Source organism: Fistularia commersonii, chromosome 28, assembly GCF_037954325.1.
Source record: "Fistularia commersonii isolate RoL2024-O1a breed Wild chromosome 28, RoL_Fcom_v1.0, whole genome shotgun sequence".
In the NCBI taxonomy this organism is placed as follows: domain Eukaryota; kingdom Metazoa; phylum Chordata; class Actinopteri; order Syngnathiformes; family Fistulariidae; genus Fistularia; species Fistularia commersonii.
Window position 1 is genome coordinate 9,889,443 of NC_141311.1, and position 20,985 is coordinate 9,910,427.

Consider the following 20,985-nt stretch of genomic DNA (forward strand, 5'->3'; position numbering starts at 1 on the left):
GGGGGGGCATTACTTCACTGTGAAGAATAAAAAAAGAAATGCCGGCACACTCCCCCTGAAGAGGGAAACGGGAGGTCGTTTTCCAAATCAGTAAAAGGACATGAGACCAAATAAGGCGCCGAGAGGAACGCCGTCTCTTTTCTGGTTTAAATCTGGAGTGCGGGTGACGTTTTCGGCCAGGTTTTTATGATTTTACACGGTGACAGCGATACCGGGATCTTCCATCAGGTTGTGGGGGGGCCGGAGGGTGTCACCGCCCTCACACCTGGCTCACCTGCCCCTCCACTCCATCATCCCACGCAAGCCTGCTCGGGTTTAAAGCAGCCGCCTGATTTACAGCTCCCCGAGGCTGTCGCCGGCCGAGCCCGCGGGGCATATTTCGGACTCCGCGACGTGCACAAACATGACAACGACTCCCCCCCCACAAACACACACAGACACACAATTTAATGTCACATTACAACGCGGCATCAAGTGTGGGTTAATGTTTCAGCGGCGGGGTGTTATAAAATGTTGCGCCGCATAGGCCAGTCAGTAATCAGCTCTGTCATCATTAAATTAAGGCCCCGAACTTGTATCACCCTGATGCCTCTGCCTCCCCATCACCCCCTCAACCCCATCACTGCTATTTGTGCTGCGTTTGTCATGTTCTCTGACTTTGGGTTCTTGATTTAGCCCTTATTTTTATGATCCCAATGAATCTGTTTTGCTAAAGACATACCGGAGCAGGACGGAGGAATCTAAAACGCAATGGCAACAACTTCAAACCCGGAGACACAAAAAAGGAATAGAAAGATGAAGAGAATAAAAATGACACAGAAACGATGACCCGTATGAAGGCATAAAAAGCCGTGAAGAATAAATTTTTTGTTATTTTGCCCAGCCCGTTTGATCAATTTGTAAAGCATTGCTTAAAACTGGTAATAAAAAAAGAGTTTGTTAGATTTGATGACTTGAATACGAGGGGTTTCAGTTTCTGCAAACTAAGAAGAGGTTATTTTCACCGAAAATGTCGGCACGTCGCGGTGAATATTTGCTTTCCGATGCTACAACAGCTGGCCGCGGCGTGTCTAACTTTAACCATGACATCAAGAAGGAGGCTCCATCAGCGTTTCTGCTGCCTTGCGGCTCCAAGTCCAGGTTCCATCCTATCTTCCTATCATATGTTCATCAATCGTCCGGCACCGATTAAAGGCACCCCGGACGGCGACTGGCGCTGCCCGCTAATGAGGAGGCTAACGGGGTTAGCATTCCCGGCTCACATTAACGGGGGAACGCTAGGCAGGAGCTTGGTCAGACATGTGGGTACAGCACATGAAAGCTAAAACTGATGGCGGGGATTAGGGAGTAATCCCGGACAAATCTGACTCATGTGCTCACCGGTGAAATTAATATTAAAGGAATGCCCTCCCCCCCCTCAATAAAAAGGAAGATGGGGATTAAAAAAAAAGGAAAAATTCCCTCCTTCCTTTTCACTTATAGTCTTTTTTTTTTAATTCTTTGGCTAGTCACACCCTCTTTTCCCCAGTTGTCATGGAAACCACGACCCAGTCCATCTGTTTTGGGTCAGGGAGTTTGCGTCGCTAATGTGGAGGGGTTCGGAGTACCTTACCTGGCTTCGTGGGCTCAGGCATGTCTGCATTCGGTAACCACGACTCCTCTCAAGACGTCTTCCTCTTTCGTTGTCTGAGGATCTGCCTGCTATTCCCTCTTCATCGCTTTTTATCACCTCAGCGCCCCCCCCTACCAAACACACACACACACACACACACACTTTCACTACCGCTGCCCGTCATTTCATCCCCCCCCCCCCAAACCCGTGGAACAAGGAAGGAACTGAGTGACAGAATGGTTGTAACTGGAAACCTTGGCAGTATCCGGGGAGCTTAAAGGAGGAGAGAGAACACGCAGGAGGGGGGGGTCAGATCAGAATCATGGCAGAGGGTGGGTCCGACCCGCGACGAAGGACAACCTGCCAGTTGATTCACCTTCTGGGACCCGGAGCAGTGGAACATTAACACACGGGGTTACTGACAGCTTGACTGAGTGGCTCGTTCGTGAACCGGCCGCTCGGATACGTTACCCGTCTGACTCCCCAAAAAAAGAACTCGGCCTGTCCAGGACGGCCAGATACATAATGAAAAGGCTGAAAAATGAGGCGGGTGGTGTGAGGGGTCATCAGATGTGGTGCTTCTATGGGCCCAGAACCATCACACTTGTCCAGCAAACGTCAGCAGGGTGTATTTTACAGATGGCAGAGGTCAGACAAACCAAGGGGCTGCCGACCTGATGAGTCTCTGATGAGGGGCACGGCAACAATCTCCATGCCCGTCAACTCTGTGAGTCCTGCTCACCGCGGGACTCGGGTAACGTCCACCTTTTGGCCGGGTTTGACGATGTGGTGGCCACAATCTTGGCCTCGGCTAAGATGTAGGGTGAGGAGGGGATCTGCGTTTAGCGTGAAGGCCATTTTAACAGTGTTTATACTGTGGTTCTGGTGAGATGTGCCTTTCCCACACTGGCTGTTATATAATGGAGATCTTGTCCTCGCCCCCCCCCCCCCAAAAATGTGAGGAAAATAGGTCATTAGCGGATGAAGAGGATTGCTGATTGTACTTCAGGTGCATGAATTCAAATTCGCACACACACACACACACACGAGTCCCTATAGTTCCGGTAAAAGCTGAAGTTATAGCTGCAGGTATTTTGAACCATTGAAGGATTTTTTCAAAAAGGAAAATTTCACTGGGCGCTGGCTCTGAAAACAACTGTCCAGTTTGTAGATTAAAAAAACACAAGCCTTCTGGTTCTACACCTGCATCCCAGGTGAGTTTTCCTGTTTTCTGGACCCAGCTCTTTCCATTCATCCGTTATGACTCCCTGAAGCTAATGACTCCTGGGAAAACTGAAACAGGTAAAAAGGAACCAGAGCTCATCAGGACTAACCCGGGAGAGTTCTGTCATCTCCACAATGCTTCTAAAGAGCGTCCTTTCTACTTGAGGAGACAATTCTGGAATTCAGTTTTAATGTTTCAAGTGTTTGTTCTGGCAATCAGATGTTTGTTCTGCCGAAATCCATCCCACCGTCTTCTCAGTTAAGCGGACGATACAGAGGATGGGGTTAGTTTGAGGCGACTGAAAAAAGAAAAGGAAAAGAAGAAGTCTTCTCAGTGAAGCAGGGAAATATGCATAAAAAAGCAGGAGAGATTCTTGTCTCACAACCCGGCTCAGTCTAGCTCTTTCCTGCTGAGGAACAATACATTGTTCGGCACTTAAATTTAGGGAAGGGAACCTTGGTGCAGACGGCAGGCAGAGGCTGAAGAAGAGCTATTTAAGGCGAGTGCAACTTGATATTCAGATGTTCAAGGAGAACAAAATACCCCTGGGGGTATTGTATTATTGTGGGTAGTTTGTGTGGGGCATTAAGTGTCCTTGAGTCCAGTGTAATATCACTTTAATACATATTTTTCAAAACAGCCCCCGCTCACATTGTTGATTCATACTGATTGTACTTGGATCAGTTTAAATTATTTATGCTGTGTAAGTTCGAAGCGGTTTGTCTGAGAATCCGCCGCCCCCGACCCTTCACCCTCACCCCACCAGCCCCAAACGGTTTTAGCCACAGAGGAGAATGTCTACTTTATCAATTTAATAAATATGCATTGAATAAATCGGATTTAATCGAAGTGCATTCGGGCAATTATAAATTTGCAAGGAGGATGATCAATATACTGCAACACTTTTATCCATTCAGTATCTATATCCTGCCTACAGGGTTCAGGGGCGGGGGAGTCCCAGGCGACACAGCGGGGTGGCTTAACTTGGACGGGTCAGCTGCAAATCATCCAAACCACCATTCGCTATCTGGTTCACAGCTCCGGTAAATTTACGGTCTTCAATGAACTAACCGACTGATTTTAAGATTCATTCCCTAAATCCAAGTTAACAAAAGCCCATCACAGGCCTCAGATGAGAGGGGGCCGGTCCTCGCTGAGCTTGAAGTTGACGTTTGGAAATGAACGGGGCTTCAGTCTCAGGGGACTGAGGAAGTAATCAGCTTCCAGATCTTCACTTCATCCTAACAGTCTTTCAAACCGGACGCTGTTCAGGTTGCTGGTTGTAAAAGGGGAACACTAAGGAAGGGGAAAAGAGAAGGGGTAACTCCCTAGAACTCATTAGAACTGAGGAAGCCTCTTTGATAAGGGGAGTGAAACGTCTTCAAGTGAAAAAATTTAAGTCCAGTTGCCACGACATGAAGATTTTGACTAGAATTCACCATGACCTGGAAAGACTGAGGACCTCCAGAGACAAGGAGGCAACAGAAGAGGCGACATCGTCAGCAGCCGATGAGCAGCCCAGAGAACATGGAACCCGGAACCCGGAACCCGGAACCGATCAATTAATAACCAATAAGGAGCTCCTCTCATCGTCAGACGCACAATCATTGCATCACGCCTCATGTGGGAGAAGAATATGAAACCGCAGCAGTTTCCATCTTTAAAAATAAAACTCCTTGATGAAGAGAAGGAAAAAAAAGGCACGCTTCACTCCTTCTCTCTAAGGAGCCGCTAGTTCCAGACACATGCAGATGAAGAGCGTTCTCCCTAATGTTCCTCAGCTTTGGGCCTCATCACGGCGGCTTTCCTTGAATTCTGATCAGTTTAATTATGATCTTTGAATAAGACTATTCTTCTATATTCATGAAAATGTTTCCGTTAAAAGCTGGGAAGAACAGAGAGGACGCGGGCAAGAGTACATGTAGACTCCACGCAGGGAGAACCCGGTTGGAGAACATGGAGAGAACCAACACTCGCAGCTTCTCTGCTGCAAGAAGACATCCTCGTGTCCCTTTTTATATTACTCCTGCTGGTGCGGGAGTGATTGAAGTTCTACCAACCAGATTTTTTTAAACATCCATGCCGTTTGGACGGAACTCAAGAACTCCGGGTTCTCTCCTGTTATTACAGTAATAGGTCCTTTACGAGCCTTCTGTGAGGGCGGTATGCTAACGACCACTCTGGGACGGTTCTATTACTCATCTCTTGACAAGCTTCCAGGTTTCCTACCCACTCCTTTACTTGACACTGTTGGGTTCTCTTTTTCAACGTGTGCAACGCAGTCATTCGGATTGGGAGTTCCCTAGAAATAACGCGAATTTCCTGGAAAAATTAAGGCTATAGGAAACATACAAGAAATCAAAAAAACAGGACCTAACATGGTTTCTTCTGTGGTGTAAACAAGAGTGTCGTCTGCAGATGATACAACAAGACCTCAGTGATGTTTGTCCTCCGGAGCTGGAGATGAAGTGTTTCCCAATTTGTCGACTAGCCATCGGATGCCGCTCGTTCCTGAACACGGGAGAAACCGGGGACGCCGGGCTTCTCCTCGCTTAGCAGCATGGGACGTGATGCCACAATGTCACGCAGTCAGGTTTATAACTCAAAGTACCCATGCATTTTTTTTAGATAATTTCAAAAAATTTATTTCTAATATTTCACCAATGAGTTTTAGAATATTGGCATCGTTATATAAGTACAATTACGATTTACCTCCTGTGGGACTAATTAGAGGATCTTACGGATTTTCAAAGAAAAGAAAAAAAACATAATGAGAATAAAAATCTTATTTTACCTGAAGAGGCAGATGTAACCTTCTGGCTACAGACTCAAACTCCCTGATTTTTACAATATTTTACAGATAACTACAAAAAAAAAAAAAAATTCACAGGATGCTTCCTCACCAAAATAAAAGCACTCGACATCAAGGATTTAGTCTGTAGAAGTCAACGCCGCTCTTATTATCCTAAAAAACAACCTAACGTAGATGTTTATATAATCACAGAGCGAGTGTTTGTGTTTCTATGTGCGTACTTCCATTCATATTCTCATATATTCAAATATTAGTCAAATATTCTCATATTTGACTGGGAATAGTAAGGTGACGTGTTGGGGGGCCAGCCTCGAAGTCTGACCTGCATGACCGGTTCACCACACAGACCAGACGTCCCCGTTTTTCCTTAATGCTCTGTGAGATCCACTCGCGCATCTGAGAAAACACCCACAATAAATATTGATGACGTCACGGCGTTAACTAATGGCATTCGAAAATCAAAGAGCAAAAAACAATATTTCATATTATTGTTGTAGGGGGTGAGGGCCTCAAATTGCAACTGTGAAAATTAATTAAAATGTTGTTTACGATCTCAATGCAGATTCAATTGATGCGGTCCAACAAACACATGGTTCACTGTACAGTCCAGTAGGAACCAGTGGTCGATCAGAAAGCACAGCGCGTCTCCTCTATAGTTTGTTTTGTTCATCTGGGGGGGTGAGGGGGTGGAAAAGGTTCTTGTCTCTTTCTAGAGGGAGAAGAAAAACGAGCACGTCAACCTGGCGTGCACACTGCAGGGCCGTGAAGCTCAGGTCATGTGATTTCACGTCCTCATATTTGGCCCCTAATCGGGCCCGTCCAAGTCAGGACCCACACCGGGCTCCCTGGCTGTGTCAAGATTCCCGAAATATTCCCGGTGCCCTTACGTCTGACTTCCTGATTCTCCAAGCTTTCCGGAATTAATGCCTGTTTTTAATCAGGGATTCCTGTTTGCAACAGCTTTGACGCCGAAGTGTCCAAAAGTGATGGCTGCGACCTCGTGCATAGGTTCCACACAGGTTTCGCCGCGCGTCAGCAGAACCTCACGTTTGGAGAAATAAATCACATCAACCACATTTGGCAGAGGGGGTGCGGCCGCTCCAGCATGACGCTGTACTGAGATGGGCTCTGCCCCAAACTGTCCGGGTGGACAAGGAACAAATTCAATTTGATTAAATGGCACAAAATCCATATGAGGATGGAGGATAATGAGAATAATATAATGTCAGTATAAAAATGTGGTTATAATATATATACTGTGTTCAACTTTGGTAAATGTGTTTGAACTTATTCCAAAATATTTACTTGCTGGTCAAAGAGCCCGAACGCTAAAAACAAGGTCAAACACAGCGATCTTTGTCCCGTCCATGGATACCAGCATGGGTGGACTACTAATACCTTCTTTCAGAGGTGCAATTTCATTTCCCGGTTGCCCAGAAGAGAGCGTGACGAGTGGCGAGTGAAGCGTTGGGACGGTTTAACTGTGTTTCATTTACAATCATGAACATCAACCTGCCATCTTTAAAGCAAATACCCCACCACCACCCCGTGGCTGAAACAACAGTGCTAAAGTGCCCTCTGGGGGGGGTTAAGGACAGTGTCCTCTTTAGGGTGGGTCTGGGGAACCCTCTTCAAGGATCCCTTGAAGGAACATTTTCGCAGCATGATCAACTGCTCTAAGGCTCCATGGACTCTAGACCACATCTGCCACTTGTTGATATTTCTGTTTGCTTATCACTTGTTTTGATCTGTTGCTAATCTCTGCAATTTCATCCAAACTGGACTGTAATTCTTGGCGATTTCTGGAAGTTTTATGCCAGACATACACCTTACACAGTCGCAGACTTAGAACTGAGTCAGCTGGAAATCTGAAGAGTCTTAGTGGAGTCGCAGCGCTCTCCAGCCTTCTTGGCCATTTGTAAGGTGGTAATCTTACAGTCCTAGAGCAGTCGTAGGTCAGTCTTTTGCTAGTCTTGGGCTTACAACAATATTATCGCAAGTCTTTCAGTCTTTACCGTGACATACCACAATCAACAACCAATGGATGAGCTCTACAAAACCAGAAAAAGGAAACATGGTAGGCTAACGTTCACCAGAGCAGTAGTGGGGGCTGTTGGTATTTTTTTGCAGTACAGATGAACGGTAACACCGAAGAACGTACTGATCGATATGAAGCGCTCAGAAAGAGCTGTCGGCAGAAGAGCCCAGCTTGCACAATGTCAACTCACCAATGTATCGAAACCGAGTGGAGAAGAAAAAGCGATGGACTGAAAGAGCGGAGACTCTGCAAATCCCCGATGAAAACACTGCATGGTGAGAAAATTGTTGAAAGAATCTAGTTATAGTTTTACACGAGTCCTTTAAGAGGCTAGGCTGAGACTTAAAACTCTAAAAGTAGTTATTAGATGTGAGCTGGAGTGAGATGATAGTTTTACACAAGTCTGTTCCAAATCTTTTCAGTCTTTAGACGTATGGGTGGCATTTGGCAGATACTGGATTGATAATGTTGTTCTTTTTTTATAGCAGCTGTGGCTAAAATAGCCTATCTGAACTCATATTTCTGACTTGATTCGGTTTCTGAAACTTCCCCCACCGCCCCCTTGAGAAGGCCTCAGAGGGCCCTGTTTCATCATCTCTCTCACTTGTCACTGAACCAGCACACATCAGTAGATTCAGTGTGTGTGTGTGTGGTTTCATTTGAATATTTTTAGACTTGTACTGAACATATTCGCCTGTATCTATATTTTCTTAGATCTTAAGTTATCTGTCGTTAATCTACACAGGCCGTGAGTTCCCCGTAGGTTCTCCTTCCTCTCTCAGGGTAAATAAAGATACCTCCACTCGGGTGTGGAGTGGGAGGCCGGCCGTCACTCGGCCCCCGCAGGCTCCTTACCCCCCCGGCAAGTATTTTTACAGTGCCCTCTGTTCCCAGGTCTGTTTCATAGAAGTGACATCTGATCCCAGCAGGTCGCCGGAGACGCGTCGCTGCGGTGCCAGCCGTCCTCCATTCCGCCTGGACGGGAGACACGGCACAGACAAGAGAGGAGGTCATGCAGCGGGGGCGCCTTTGTCCGCATGACTGACAGTGGATTGGACCCCTCAGGAGGGCAAGGTGGTGATCAACAGGGCCCGGGTCGGATGCTTCTGGAAGGATTCGGTATCACAAGCCGCCGTCTCAGTCTCAGCCAACAAATAGCTGTGATGCAGACGAAAGGTGGGGGTTGGAGGGGGAGGAAGAGGAGGCTAAGGGGGTTTTCTAGTACTTTAGCGGCCTCTGGTGGTCCTAGATGACCTCAGTCTTCACTTGGCTCAGTTTCAGCTACCTGACCAGGGAAGTTGTCAGAGGCTTTTCAAAATAAAAGTATTTATTAGCCCTAATGGACATTTTTTTCCATCCAGTTTTGTAATTTTCTTCTGATTTCCCTTTGTTTTGCTCTGAAAGATGGATCGGAATACCAAATGCTTTGGGTTGAAAACCTAAGAGCACCTCATGGCAAAAAATAAACAAAGTAAAATTATTAAAAACTAGAAATGATCTGATGGTGTGCCAGGCATTGACTTAAAACAGTCATAGATAAGGGTCGGACAGTTCAAGAGGCATTATTCATTTTCCATAAAATGTCACTTTACATTGAGACATTAAAATATGTTTTCAAAACTTAACCCTTAACTGCCAGATATTAAGTGCATGTCAGAGCTCACACACACACAAACAAGCATTCCCATGTGACATGAACCTCCACAGAGCACATAGAACTAAATTCCTCAAAATAGAATCAGATTTACAAATAAATTAAAAGCTATTTTCTTACTTCTGCCAGATGTTAAATTCAATTTAAGGGAGTTAAGCCACTCTGCAGAATATCCTATGTGAGCCAGAATGCAGCGTTCTGGTCACACACTGACAGTTCTGCCAATCTGTGAGAAACCTTTTAGAAACGTTCTTTAATTCCCCATTTTAGAAGCTGCAGAAGGTTTGATAGCCGAATCGATATCTGCTGTTCCTTCAGCTCCGGTGGCTTCATCTCTGCTGACACATCTAAATCTTTAGTCATTTTTATTTTCGAGAGGCTCTTATTTTGAAAGGGTAAACCACGGTGTCGTTTGTCCCAAGCCGGTACCCGTACAGCCCGTCACACTATGGCTCGTCTATTACCATTTCAAATTTCTGTCATTTGTACCATTTACTTCGTCGTTTGCGTTCCTTACGTTCGCTGTAACAACGGCAGGAGGGTAAGTGTAAAATGCAAATTAAAAAAAAAACTAAACTGGATTAATTTTGCCGTAAGCTACGCATATTAGCAGGTGGTTAGCGTTAGCCGTGCTTGCTAACAGCTAACAGCTAATGCTTGCTAACAGCTAATGTCGTCCCCCCCGCCCCAGGTTGGCGACGCCTTGGACACCGAACACACCGGCTTCTCCGTGCCTCTCGAACATTCCTTCGAAGTCGGTGAGCAGAAAAATCCTACCGTCGTGTCCGCGTAGTCTCCGGTTAAGCGCGACGGCAGCCCGGTGCTCCCCCGGCATCGCCATGTTTGTGTTGCGGATCCGAGCTGGGAAATAAACCCGAAGTGAGCCGCTGTCAGAACCACTAGCTGTGTCGTAAACTAAACATACACTTTTGCCTGAGGTATTTTAACGTTTAATTATGTGAAGAGTCTAAAGTTCAATTAACTGATAATCTCCGATAAAATACAAAAATTGCCTCGTTAGACTTAGTGATAAATTTGTCCCTTGACGACCGAGGGACTGACTCGAACACCCGCCGATAAAGGTATCTAAGTAAATAATTGACTTGTCAGTCTAATTGTATAGTGGCAATAACAAATCCAGCAGATATGTTCTTTCACTAAGCTGATGTGAAAAGTAAGCCAAAGACAGGTAGTGTGTGAAATGAAGGAAATTGTGATTTGAATCAATAGAATGATATGTTATTCTGTTTGAGGTATCTGTTTCTTCACAATCAGTAACTCCAGAATCTCCATAGAGGCTGAAAAAGTCCATACAACAGGAAGCAGGGAATAATGCTTTTGTTTATCCTGAATCGATGATTACGCTGACCGTCTGTGTCTATGCAGACGATGTTGCTCGGTTCCGCATCCGCGGATCCCTGGCGCTGAAAGCCGGACGGGAGCCGGGCATCTCGCTGAGCCAGAACCAACTGTCAGAGGAGGACAGACTCAAACTCAAGGTAATGTTCGATATCTGGAACACGGCGGTTTGAGACAGACAGCAGGCGGCGAGGAATGACTCTTGATGTGTTCGATGTTTTTTTGTGAACCCGACAGGAAGTGGCCGCAGTGGACGGCCTGTACCGGATCAGAGTGCCTCGTGTGTTTCTGCAGGCGGACAGGCAGACTGAGCGGCAGATGGACGGTTACCTCACGGCGTTTGTCAGAGCAGTACGTTTTTCCATCAATGCCACTGTTTCAGCAGGAGAGCGCTGTCGTCCCATGAGGTTGCCCTGAAAGTCACAAAACAGGGCCCAAATCCCATAGTACAGCATTATTATTGTTATAATATTAAGATGTCTCTTGACAAAGTTGTTCATGTTACAGCCTCAGGGCACAAGGTGCGCTACAGGTTACTCAAGTTTTTAAATCACTGCTTTCAATCACTGTTAAAATGGGAATGCCTGACTTAAGTGAATGACTCCCTCAAAATCTCGATGAGAATGACTTTTGACTTTCAGTCTCCATCGTTGGCTGCTAGGTTCACACTGAGTGCTATCATTCACTCACATTTATTCTATAATTATATTATTGGATTCAGGGAATGGATTTATGTGTGATATAACACTATTATATGTTTCTTGACTTCCAACTCCCCAGTGTGCCATGGTTGAGTCCCACCTTAGTGATGTGATAACCCTTCACACCGACGTGTCTGGATACCTCATCGGCGTCTCCATAGTGACGCTCCCGGGGGCCTGCAGAGGAACAGAGGTTGAAGACGAAGTTGATCTTGAGGTTTTCAACACCACACTGAGCATCATGGCTCCCGTCAACGCTCCGGGGTCGGTAGCTACGGCTTGACTTTTGCTCTCCCTCTCCACCCCCCTCTCTCTTAGCCTTGTAGTGAAATCTTTGCCGCTGTTGAGAGTGTATTGCAACCGCCCCCGTCTCAACTGCACATTAGCAATAACTCCTCCCGTGTATGAGCAGGGTTTCACCAGAAATATTTAATTCACTCGTATTTGCTTTGGCACCGCAGCCTCACAACATTTCCCCAAAGGTGGAAGGAGTCCCCCAGCACTCTTCTCTGGTCTCAGTTTTTAGCATTTGTTTGAATGCTAATTGCCAGTTTCTCCTCGCAGGCCCGAGACAGCTCTGTTCCTCGAACGATTGGAGCAGGAGTTTGAGAAGAAAGGAAAGAATCCACAGGAGCAGAAGTCTTTCTTCGCAAAATATGTAAGTGCTCGTGCTGGAGGCAGCAGATACAGCCAACAGACTGTGCGTGCACACACACACACACACACACACACACAAACACACACACACACATACAGATCTGATTTTTAATCCAGATTCAACCCTGTATGGTAAAATTGCGCAAACCAGTTGAGGTACCCTGGGTGATGTGTTCACATGCCACTCGCAAAAAAATAAAACAAGTTTGTAGCCATGATGTCCCCAGTCCGTTACCAGCATGGATACAGAACCTGTAAATGGGGCCAGGTGGGGGGCGGGGGATGTTAGCCTAATTAGCTGGACGGCATCAGTAGCACGTTCAGTAGTCAAACACAGTTCACATCAATACAAGCATGGATAAAAGATGGTCCGTCTTGGCCAAAAAGATCTTCTTTTTTTATTTATATATTGGTCACCACGTTGAAATCATTCTCCGTCGGGTGCCAGAGAGAACCTTTTACCACCCCGAACATGACGAGGAGCAAACCATCCGTAGCCATAGCTTAAGCTGTGTGTGTCGCTGCCATGCGCTCACAACCTGCTCAAGGTTCAGCCCTCGCGCTGAAACCAGTGTTAAGATTGCATGCCAGCGCGGTTGCATGGAGGGTGCACGGCAGCCCTTCCGGGAGCGCTCTCTAATAACGCATCAAAATTTGATTGGCTGACGATAAAGCCAGCTGGTTTGGTGCCACGGCCTTCAAAAAACAGGGTTCACAATGCAGGGAGATTGATATGTTGAGGCACCCTTTTCCAGTGCTGCTTGAAAAAGCTACCCGTGTTGACTCTCCAGGTGCACAGTAACATTATGTCTTTTTGAGATGACACATATTAAGCAGCCTATTGGCTCCGACTGCCCACCACTGCCTCCAGGCAACCCTCCGCCCCCATCCCCTCCAGCTCCCGGGATCTGATGAATGCATTGGTCCACATAATCACTGAATTAGTAAAGAGGCCTCTTGGTTCATATTTTTTCTTTATGAAAGCTGGTTCCACTGTCATCACAAAGGACTTCTTTTTGCATCCTGTAGCCACTAGGTGGCTTCTATTGGATTGTTGTCTGTGGAACTTAGAGGTTCAGACAAAATGTGCCCTTTTCATCGGCTGCTCCTCCAGTGGTTTTATGGAAGGTCAGGATCGAAGCTCACCAAGGGTATCTGCCTTGATACATATACACACACACACTCACAGCTGATGTGTGTCTAGCATACCCAGTCCAAGGTTTGGCTGAGTGACACTTTTGCTCTCTGTGGCTCCAGTTCTGCTCTTCACTGCCAGGGGGCGGTGTGACCCCATCAGTGCCTTGAGCGCAGAGGTAGTGGCTTCATTTGTGTGAGTTTGTTTGCGTGCGTCCGTGCATGTGAATGTGAGAGCAAGAAAGAGAGAGAGACAGAGATGTGTCACTTCCTTCCAAAGACCCCCCCCCCCCCCCCATTTCTGACTGAGAGATGCCCTTTGTGAAGTGTGAAGGTCTAGCCTGTCTTTGAGCTGGCAAACCCATCAAGACTCCCAAGCCAGATCCCGGAAGACCTAAAAGAAACAACAAAAAAAAAAGAGAGGTCCAAAAGTCCTTGAAAAACTTGAGAAATGGTGTGATACTTTTCTTTTTAGTATAAGCATTGATCAGCACATTGATAAATTGAACTAACTCTTTGATACAGCAAATTACGTATGTTTGAAGCCAATCCTTCAGAGAACCCACACAGTGTTTAATTCCAGCGGTCAAACACATTTGATAGTTTGATAATTTGAGCACACGTGACAGTTGAAAAGCCCTGGTCCCGACGTGCGTGCGTGCTTGCGTGTGTGTGTGTGTGTGTGTGTGTGTGTGTGTGTGTGTGTTGTGCTCAGTGAACGTTGTTGACCCAGTGCTGTGCTGTGTTCCAGTGGTATTTGATTCTGGGAGGTGCAATCTTCCTCGTGGCCACCAATTCAGCACAGCCCCCAGCAGGGGGAGGCAGAGAGCAGAGCTGATTCCCATCGAAGTACTGTTCTTATTTGTGGCTTGTTCTGCCCCCCCCTTCCCCTATCGACCCTTGTGTTCTGAATTAAACTCCTAAAGCAGCATAACTAAACCCCGCTTCCTGTTTCCTGCTCTTTCCCTCCTCTTTTTTAACTCCTATTAAATATACTTTTTTTTTCCTCTGATTTGAAACCAAACACTCACCAAAGCGCCAATGTCCGTCATGAACGACAGGAAATACCTGGCGGCCTCAAAGCAGCACCTTCCAAACAGAAAACGAAATGGGATCGCTGCCATGACGACGTGCAGCAGGTGTTTGGTTTCTGATTGAGACTTTTTATGTTACTCAGATTTCCACAACCACCCTCTCTTCTTCTTCTGTTTGGAGAATTCCTTCACCTAATCTGGGACCGAATCTGGATCTATAGAACGCATCTGATTCAGTTTGTTCAAGGCGGCAAACAGAAGATGCCGTTCTTACCCCATTCTCTCCTCCTCTCTTCCAGTGGATGTACATCGTGCCTCTCGTCCTCTTCCTGATGATGTCCGGCGCTCAGGACCAGTCGGGAGGAGGCGCCGGTGGCGGAGCGGCGAACGGGGGCGGACGGTGATTGACTGCCAGCAGAGAATCGGTTGTCCTGAGTAGTTTTAAAAGCTGTAAATAATGCTATTTAAGAAAATTCAAGGTCTGTCACCCAACATGTGTCGCAGATTATTCTATTTCTTAAAACCACTGTGAAATTAAGGTATTTATCACCTTAACTGGTGTCAAAGTCAATTCTAATAAAATGTTAATGTGATTTTCGTTGTTTTGGTTTTTTTTTTTTGGTCTTAATTTTTTTTTCAACAAGAAAATTGATAAAATCCTGGTAACCCCAGCTGACCCAGGGGCGGGAACTTGTGGGTCACCTGTCAATCACAGACATCCAAACGTTCACTCAGTCACTCACAGCCACAGACAGCGTCTGGATAGACAGTGTCTGGTGGTGAAAGCGTCCCATTCTGTGTTTTGTTTGTTCCATCACGCCTGACACCGGATGGCCTCTAGGCTGTGGGGCAATCGCAGGTAGATCCGCCATCAGAAGAAATGTAGGAAGTTCCCAAGATTCTTAAGAAATTCACAGTAGAATAAGGAAGAACCATCATCCGGTCCGTCATCGGACAGACGGACGTCAAATTGACCTGGAGACCGGTCGGATTTCCAGTCACCCTAACCCCAACCCGAGAATCAGCGGGTTTATGGTTCAGAAGCAGAATGAGCCAGGTGCTTCTGTCCACCATGAAGCGCCAGGGGTGATGGCCATCACATGTGGAAATACATCTCCAGCACTGACACCTGTTCAAGTTGCCTGCCTGGGGATGATCTCAATCGAACCAACGAATCAGCAATACATGTGGAGCCATTATTGAGCCAACAGTAATCGGTGTGTGTGTTGAGATCTAGACTTTTACAGTCTAGTTTAAGCCCACATATGGGACCCTAGCGCCATCTTCTGGTGTCGCTGTAGGTAGCGGGCTCATCCAGATATCGTCACTGGTTGGGAAAATATAAGGGACTGTCTGTCTGGATCTGGTTGAAAAGGGTCACATGGCACCTACGGTACGTGCAGCTTCCTGACCAGGGTCATGGAAGAAACCGAAAACCGGAGCTGCTCACGGTTTTGGGGAAGAGGATGTGTAATGTGATGGATGTCTGTGAAACAGAGTCAACGGCAAAACCATCTGGGAGACGATAAAATAAATCCTCTCCCATCCGAGCCGGGGGATTTAGCCTGAAGACTCACAGAGGAAAGAGATAGATCAAATCAAACAAAAATGAAGGACCTGAAAATGACACTGTTCAGGATTTCCCATGACGCCATGAGTCTCGCCTGCGCCAGAGGCATTTCAGGGTGCCGCGATCAAGATCGGATGGTGGTCACCTGACTGAACCTGAAACAAAGATTACACGGTCAAACGACAAGTTCTTGTGAAAATGAACGAAAGCAACAAAATAAACCCTCAGAGTAAGGGCCATCTCTCGACATGGCGGCTCGTAGGCTGCCCTTCCCGTTTTGAAATTTAAAATCCAGCAAGAGTAAACGGGAACTTAGAGGAGTTTCCCAAAGGCGGTCCAAATCTGCAGGGGGGGGGCGTTCGCTCGGCTCGAGGGCCTCGGCGGCGGGCGATTTCGGCCGAGCTCAAATGAACGTACCCATGTGTCTTTTCTCCATCATCTTGACACTCTGCGGCGTATTTATAATCGCGGGCGGTAAGAAAGAGATGACAAATTCACAGTGTCGCTCGGAAACGGTGTGTCCAAAAAATCCCGATGTCAACATCGCCCGTCCTCCTCCTTATGTCTGTCACCCAGGCTGTTTTTAGTCGCGGCGTCCAGCTGTGAGGGCCATCCTCTTATTTCAGGAGGCTCAGCGCCGGGCTTCAACACCTCAGCGCCCTCTGGCCGGTCCAATCACTGGGCAGGGCCTTTCTTAGAATGTCTGCCAAAATGCTGCGGCGGCCCCTCAGCCTTCTCAGACACCAACTCTTGCTGCCTGAAGGTGATAAGAACAGCTGAGGTAAACAGGGGTTTAAACAGGGTGAGGTGTGAGTACAGAGCAGGTGAGAAGGAGGTGAAGCGGAGGGAGGAGGCACCCACCGCTCTGTTTTCTCATACATTTATCATCCGATTTGACACTCGCCGCTAACATTAACGGTTCATGGGAGACCTTTCAGCGCCGAGCGTGACTGACGTGCGTCTTCCGGGAATATTTGAGAGTCCTTGACGCTCCCAAGAGGTGGTTGTTGTGGGAAGGGAGGGGGGGGATACGCACAGCGAGACCACGCCTCCGAGACATGTGCTGCTCTCATCAGGTGAATAATAAATAGACGGAGCGGTCCAGGTCAAATACGTTCGGTTTCTAAATGTGGCAGAGCTGTGATTTTCGGGGTGCGTGGGAGGAGGGCGGGGTGTTGCAACAGGCGATGAGGGCCGACGGAAAAATATATTCAATTATTTTGAAAGTTTGCCCTTGAGCGCCAACGGCACTCTCAAATTAGGGGGCGGTGAGGTCATCCTTGGAGCCGAACATTCCTGGTTTGATCCCCGTCCTCCTCCAAGCCTGTTGAAAAGTGTTTAATTTCCTACAGGTATGATAAAGAAACAAAAGATATCAAGCCTCTCTTCATGTGATTGTTTTAAGAATACCATTGTGGCCACTTTTCATATTACATAGCTACATTTATAGACACATATAAATATATTTTCATAGACTTATATATATTTATATACAAAAATCTATACTGCAAATCCCACAAGCAACTTCTGCTCATGACCACTAGGGGGCTCGCTGAGCTCCTCGAACCAGAGCATGTTGGTGTTAGATAAGCGGCGTGTGTGTGTGTGTGTGTGTGTGTGTGTGTGTGTGTGTGTGTGTGTGTGTGTGTATCCTCGCTTCTTGAGCTATTTACAAACATTGACTCAGATAAACATCCACAGTTCAGGCAGAACAAATAGCTCCAGGCTAGTACCACTAGCAAGGCAGCGTAAACAGTCAATGAATGAGTGAATGAATGAATGAATGAATGAATGGATTTCTTTCTGCGCTCTCGTCCCAATTGCTAAAAATTGCCCCCTGATAAAGTTTTTCGGGATTTGAATCTGAATTTCCCGTGGCAGCCGTATTGGACAACATGTTGATATTGGATTGACATGAACGTTGTGTTTACGCCCAGTATTTTAGAAATGATGGCTGTGAAATATCTAAAGCCTCCACTTTTACTGAGGTCATAAATCTTAAGAGAATTAACCCCATATACAAATATTAACTGTATAATGTCAGGGGTGGGTGGAGAGGCGGGGGGAACCGTGGCAGTAGTAGTAGCAAGCAGGGGAAGGAGGGATGTTATACACATGAAACTGCCACTTACATAGCAGCACAAGTATTTGGTGTCTATGTCGCTGGGCGACCAACAGCATGACACTATGTGCACCCCCCCCCCATGCAAACACACACACACACACACACACACACAGAGCCCACAACAAGTGATTTAGGGGCATTTACAAGGTTTGTGTTGCAGTAAAGCTGTAAGGGCCCGGTGATTCTAGCCTGTCGTTTGCACGTTGTAAATCTGAAAGCTCAAACCCCCAAGGGTTTATTATAAACCTTTCCTCCAACTGCGGTCGTGGCTCATTTCCGACCGTCGGGCACAAACCCGGCCTTGGGGTTGCCGAATTTCTCTGCCGTGATCTCTGACCCATCCGGCGGAGTTGTGCTTCCTCCGGCCAGACACCAAGGCGGGGTGGGGGGGGGCGTCTCTGTCCATCAAATTCGGGACGTTCCTCACCTCTGTCAGCCTGACAGTAATCACCTTGTTTCACGAAGCTGCTGATGGATGAGGATGGTGGGGAGATTCCTGTCTAGGTCCTGGAGGTCAGCCATTAAAAACCGACGGGATGGACAACCGAAAGAAATCAACACGACACAGCTGATGGTCTCGGATGCGACCGATCGGTCTCTGAGAGTTTTGGCTGTTCGGGGAAAACTCCCCTTAAATAGGAGGTGGGGGTCAAAGGTCGACCATGTGACGGGTGAAAGGGTCAAATTAATCTCCTTTAATTCATTTTTAAAAAAATCACGTTGTGGAGGTTGGACAAATCTGACGAATCCCAGAACTGCGCTGGTTTCTGGAAACCTGTGATTCTCACGTGGACGAACACCACCGGCGGGGAAGTGAGAAGGAGGAGCCACCTGCCACGTCAATCAACCCGGGGCGGCGAGGGGGGGGGGGGGTCACTTGGCGAAAAAAAGCATCTTGAACAGCCACCCAAGGTTACAGTCCCGATTGTACCCCCCTTCCCCGCTCTGGAGGCAACCAATCATACTCGACATGTCACCGCAGCCCTTAGCACGCCAACATGTGGTGACGTAAGATTATATCCCTCGCTGGCTATGTAATACCACAGGTATCACTATGTAATACCACAGGTATTACATAGTGATTGTGGACCGTTGTGCAAATAGCCCCTAAACAGCCTCAAAAGGTCACCGACAATACTATATAAACAGCACTCACAGGGGGAGGGGCGGCGGGAGGGGGGAGGTGTTGAAATTTGTTTTCATGCTTCACACCGAGCATATCTGGTATTAGAGGCGCCGGCGCTAAGAGTTCAATTACACTTCATTTGAATTCTCCTCCTAATAGCTGAGCTTTCCAGATCCAAGAAGTCCACCCGGACCCCCACTCAACCCCACGCCCCCCCGCCGGCCCCCGCCCCCACCCCCCGCCGCCGCCTCGCTCCTGACAGGGAGTTATTTCCTATTAAGTTGTATCGACGGACAAGCCAATTAGAGAAGAAGAAGAAGAAGTAGTTGGGGATTTGGGGTTTCCTCCAGGGAAGTTACTCCTTAAATATTTTGACAGGTTCTGAACGCCGTCTTTTGTTCGGTTTCACAATCGTGCACTTTGGTCTCCGAGATCCCTCCACCACCCCCACTCTCCCGCCTCCCGGCGTGCAACGTGCAGACAGGAAGTGACTCCTCAGGGCTCTGAAACCTCAGAGAAAAATCCACCAGGAGGGGGATTATTATATCGCTAGACAGTTTTCCAATGTCTGTGCAGTTTGATACCGAAGGATCCTTTGTTTCCACGGAAACGCCGGTCTTTGTAAATTCGTAGGGTGATTCTGGTCCGTATCTTTTGAATTTGATTTTGATAGAGATGAAGATTTAAATCTTCAACGTTCATGAACAGACAGAGAACCAGTCCCGTTATCAATGCGTGACGCTCTCACAGAGTTTCCAGTATTATGGGATAGAAATGTGAATGAAATCTCTGCTCACCAGGAGACAGCGGCTTTGGACATTTGATAGATTGTTAATTTCCTGTGTGCCGAGAAGCTTCTCTCGACTGGAGTTTTCTTTGTCTTTTCTTCTATTATTTTTTTCCCTCTCTCTCTCTCACACACACACACACAAATGCAGAAAGGGATGCAGACACTCCGCTTATCTAACACCAACTTTCTCCAGTTCGAGGAGCTCACCAGGCCTCCCAGTGATTGTGAGCAGAAGTGCAAGTGGGGTTTGCAGTATCGTATAGTCTGCACACAAACACACCCAGCAGGTCGCCGATAATGTCTCACTGAAGTAACACTGCAGCTTTTATCGGTAAGCATGTCATCATACTGTCAAAAAACATATTGGCTATCCATGTTATTATTATTAGTGGCAGAGGTAGTAATAATAATAATAATAATAATGCGTTTTATTTAGCATTAAAGCATCTTACTTGACACTCGAGGACACCATAGTAACTGGATGTCATTTTCGGTATCATTTTAAGATTTATATTAAGATGTTTTAGTCCCAAAAAATCAAAAATGATTGACTAAAAGATAAATAAATGTTAAATTAAAAAAAAAAAAAAAAAAGAGCAAGCATGTATCAGATTGGTAACCATTCAACCATATTTGGATTTAAAGGTGTCTAGGAAAAACTACAGAAATGTTTCCATTGTTTCCAACTTGCAAAATACATATTTTATAGCCTGTTTATGTATTGTATAGTTATTTTATTGCCTATCTGTATATTTTAAATATATTGTCTATTTTGTTCAGTTCTATATTTGTATTGTCCAGGACTACAGATGGAAATTAGCTATGAGCTACAATCTGGTACAAACATCTCTGCTTCCGTGCTTAATGTAATTGTACACTTGTAATTGTAAACTTCTAAACAAACAAACAAACATTTAGTGGGAAATGACAATTTTCAGAGGTGCCTTCATCCTGATGCCCCCTCAGGAAAAAAACAAAATACAGCCCCCTCAATCCTAGCTTTTGAATATATTTCAGAAATACTTCAGAAATCCTCGGGGCCCCAAACGTGGTGTCATGGATGCTTAATTCCCTTGATGTCCTTTTAAAGGGGTGTTTGTCAGTCGGAGAGAGTAAGTGCTTCTCCCTCACACACACACACACACACA

The 20,985-nt window shown here is 46.5% G+C and overlaps 2 protein-coding genes across 2 annotated transcripts in view; one reads left to right on the top strand and one right to left on the bottom strand.

Annotated features, from left to right (window-relative positions):
- mybpc2a (myosin binding protein Ca) overlaps window positions 1-1,722 on the bottom strand; it is a 39,526-nt gene extending 37,804 nt beyond the window's left edge. The window contains exon 1 of the mRNA XM_086175444.1: window positions 1,613-1,722. Within this exon, the coding sequence (XP_086031570.1) occupies window positions 1,613-1,634 (22 nt within the window). The 5' untranslated portion in view covers window positions 1,635-1,722. The remainder of the gene's footprint in view (window positions 1-1,612) is intronic.
- An 8,040-nt stretch (window positions 1,723-9,762) lies between these two features.
- On the top strand, window positions 9,763-14,819 carry emc10 (ER membrane protein complex subunit 10). The gene is made up of 7 exons (XM_086175669.1): window positions 9,763-9,882; window positions 10,033-10,099; window positions 10,728-10,840; window positions 10,938-11,051; window positions 11,481-11,665; window positions 11,966-12,059; window positions 14,526-14,819. The coding sequence occupies exons 1-7, from the start codon at window positions 9,790-9,792 to the stop codon at window positions 14,628-14,630; spliced, it is 771 nt and encodes a 256-aa protein (XP_086031795.1). The 5' UTR covers window positions 9,763-9,789; the 3' UTR covers window positions 14,631-14,819.
- The last annotated feature ends 6,166 nt before the right edge of the window (window positions 14,820-20,985 follow it).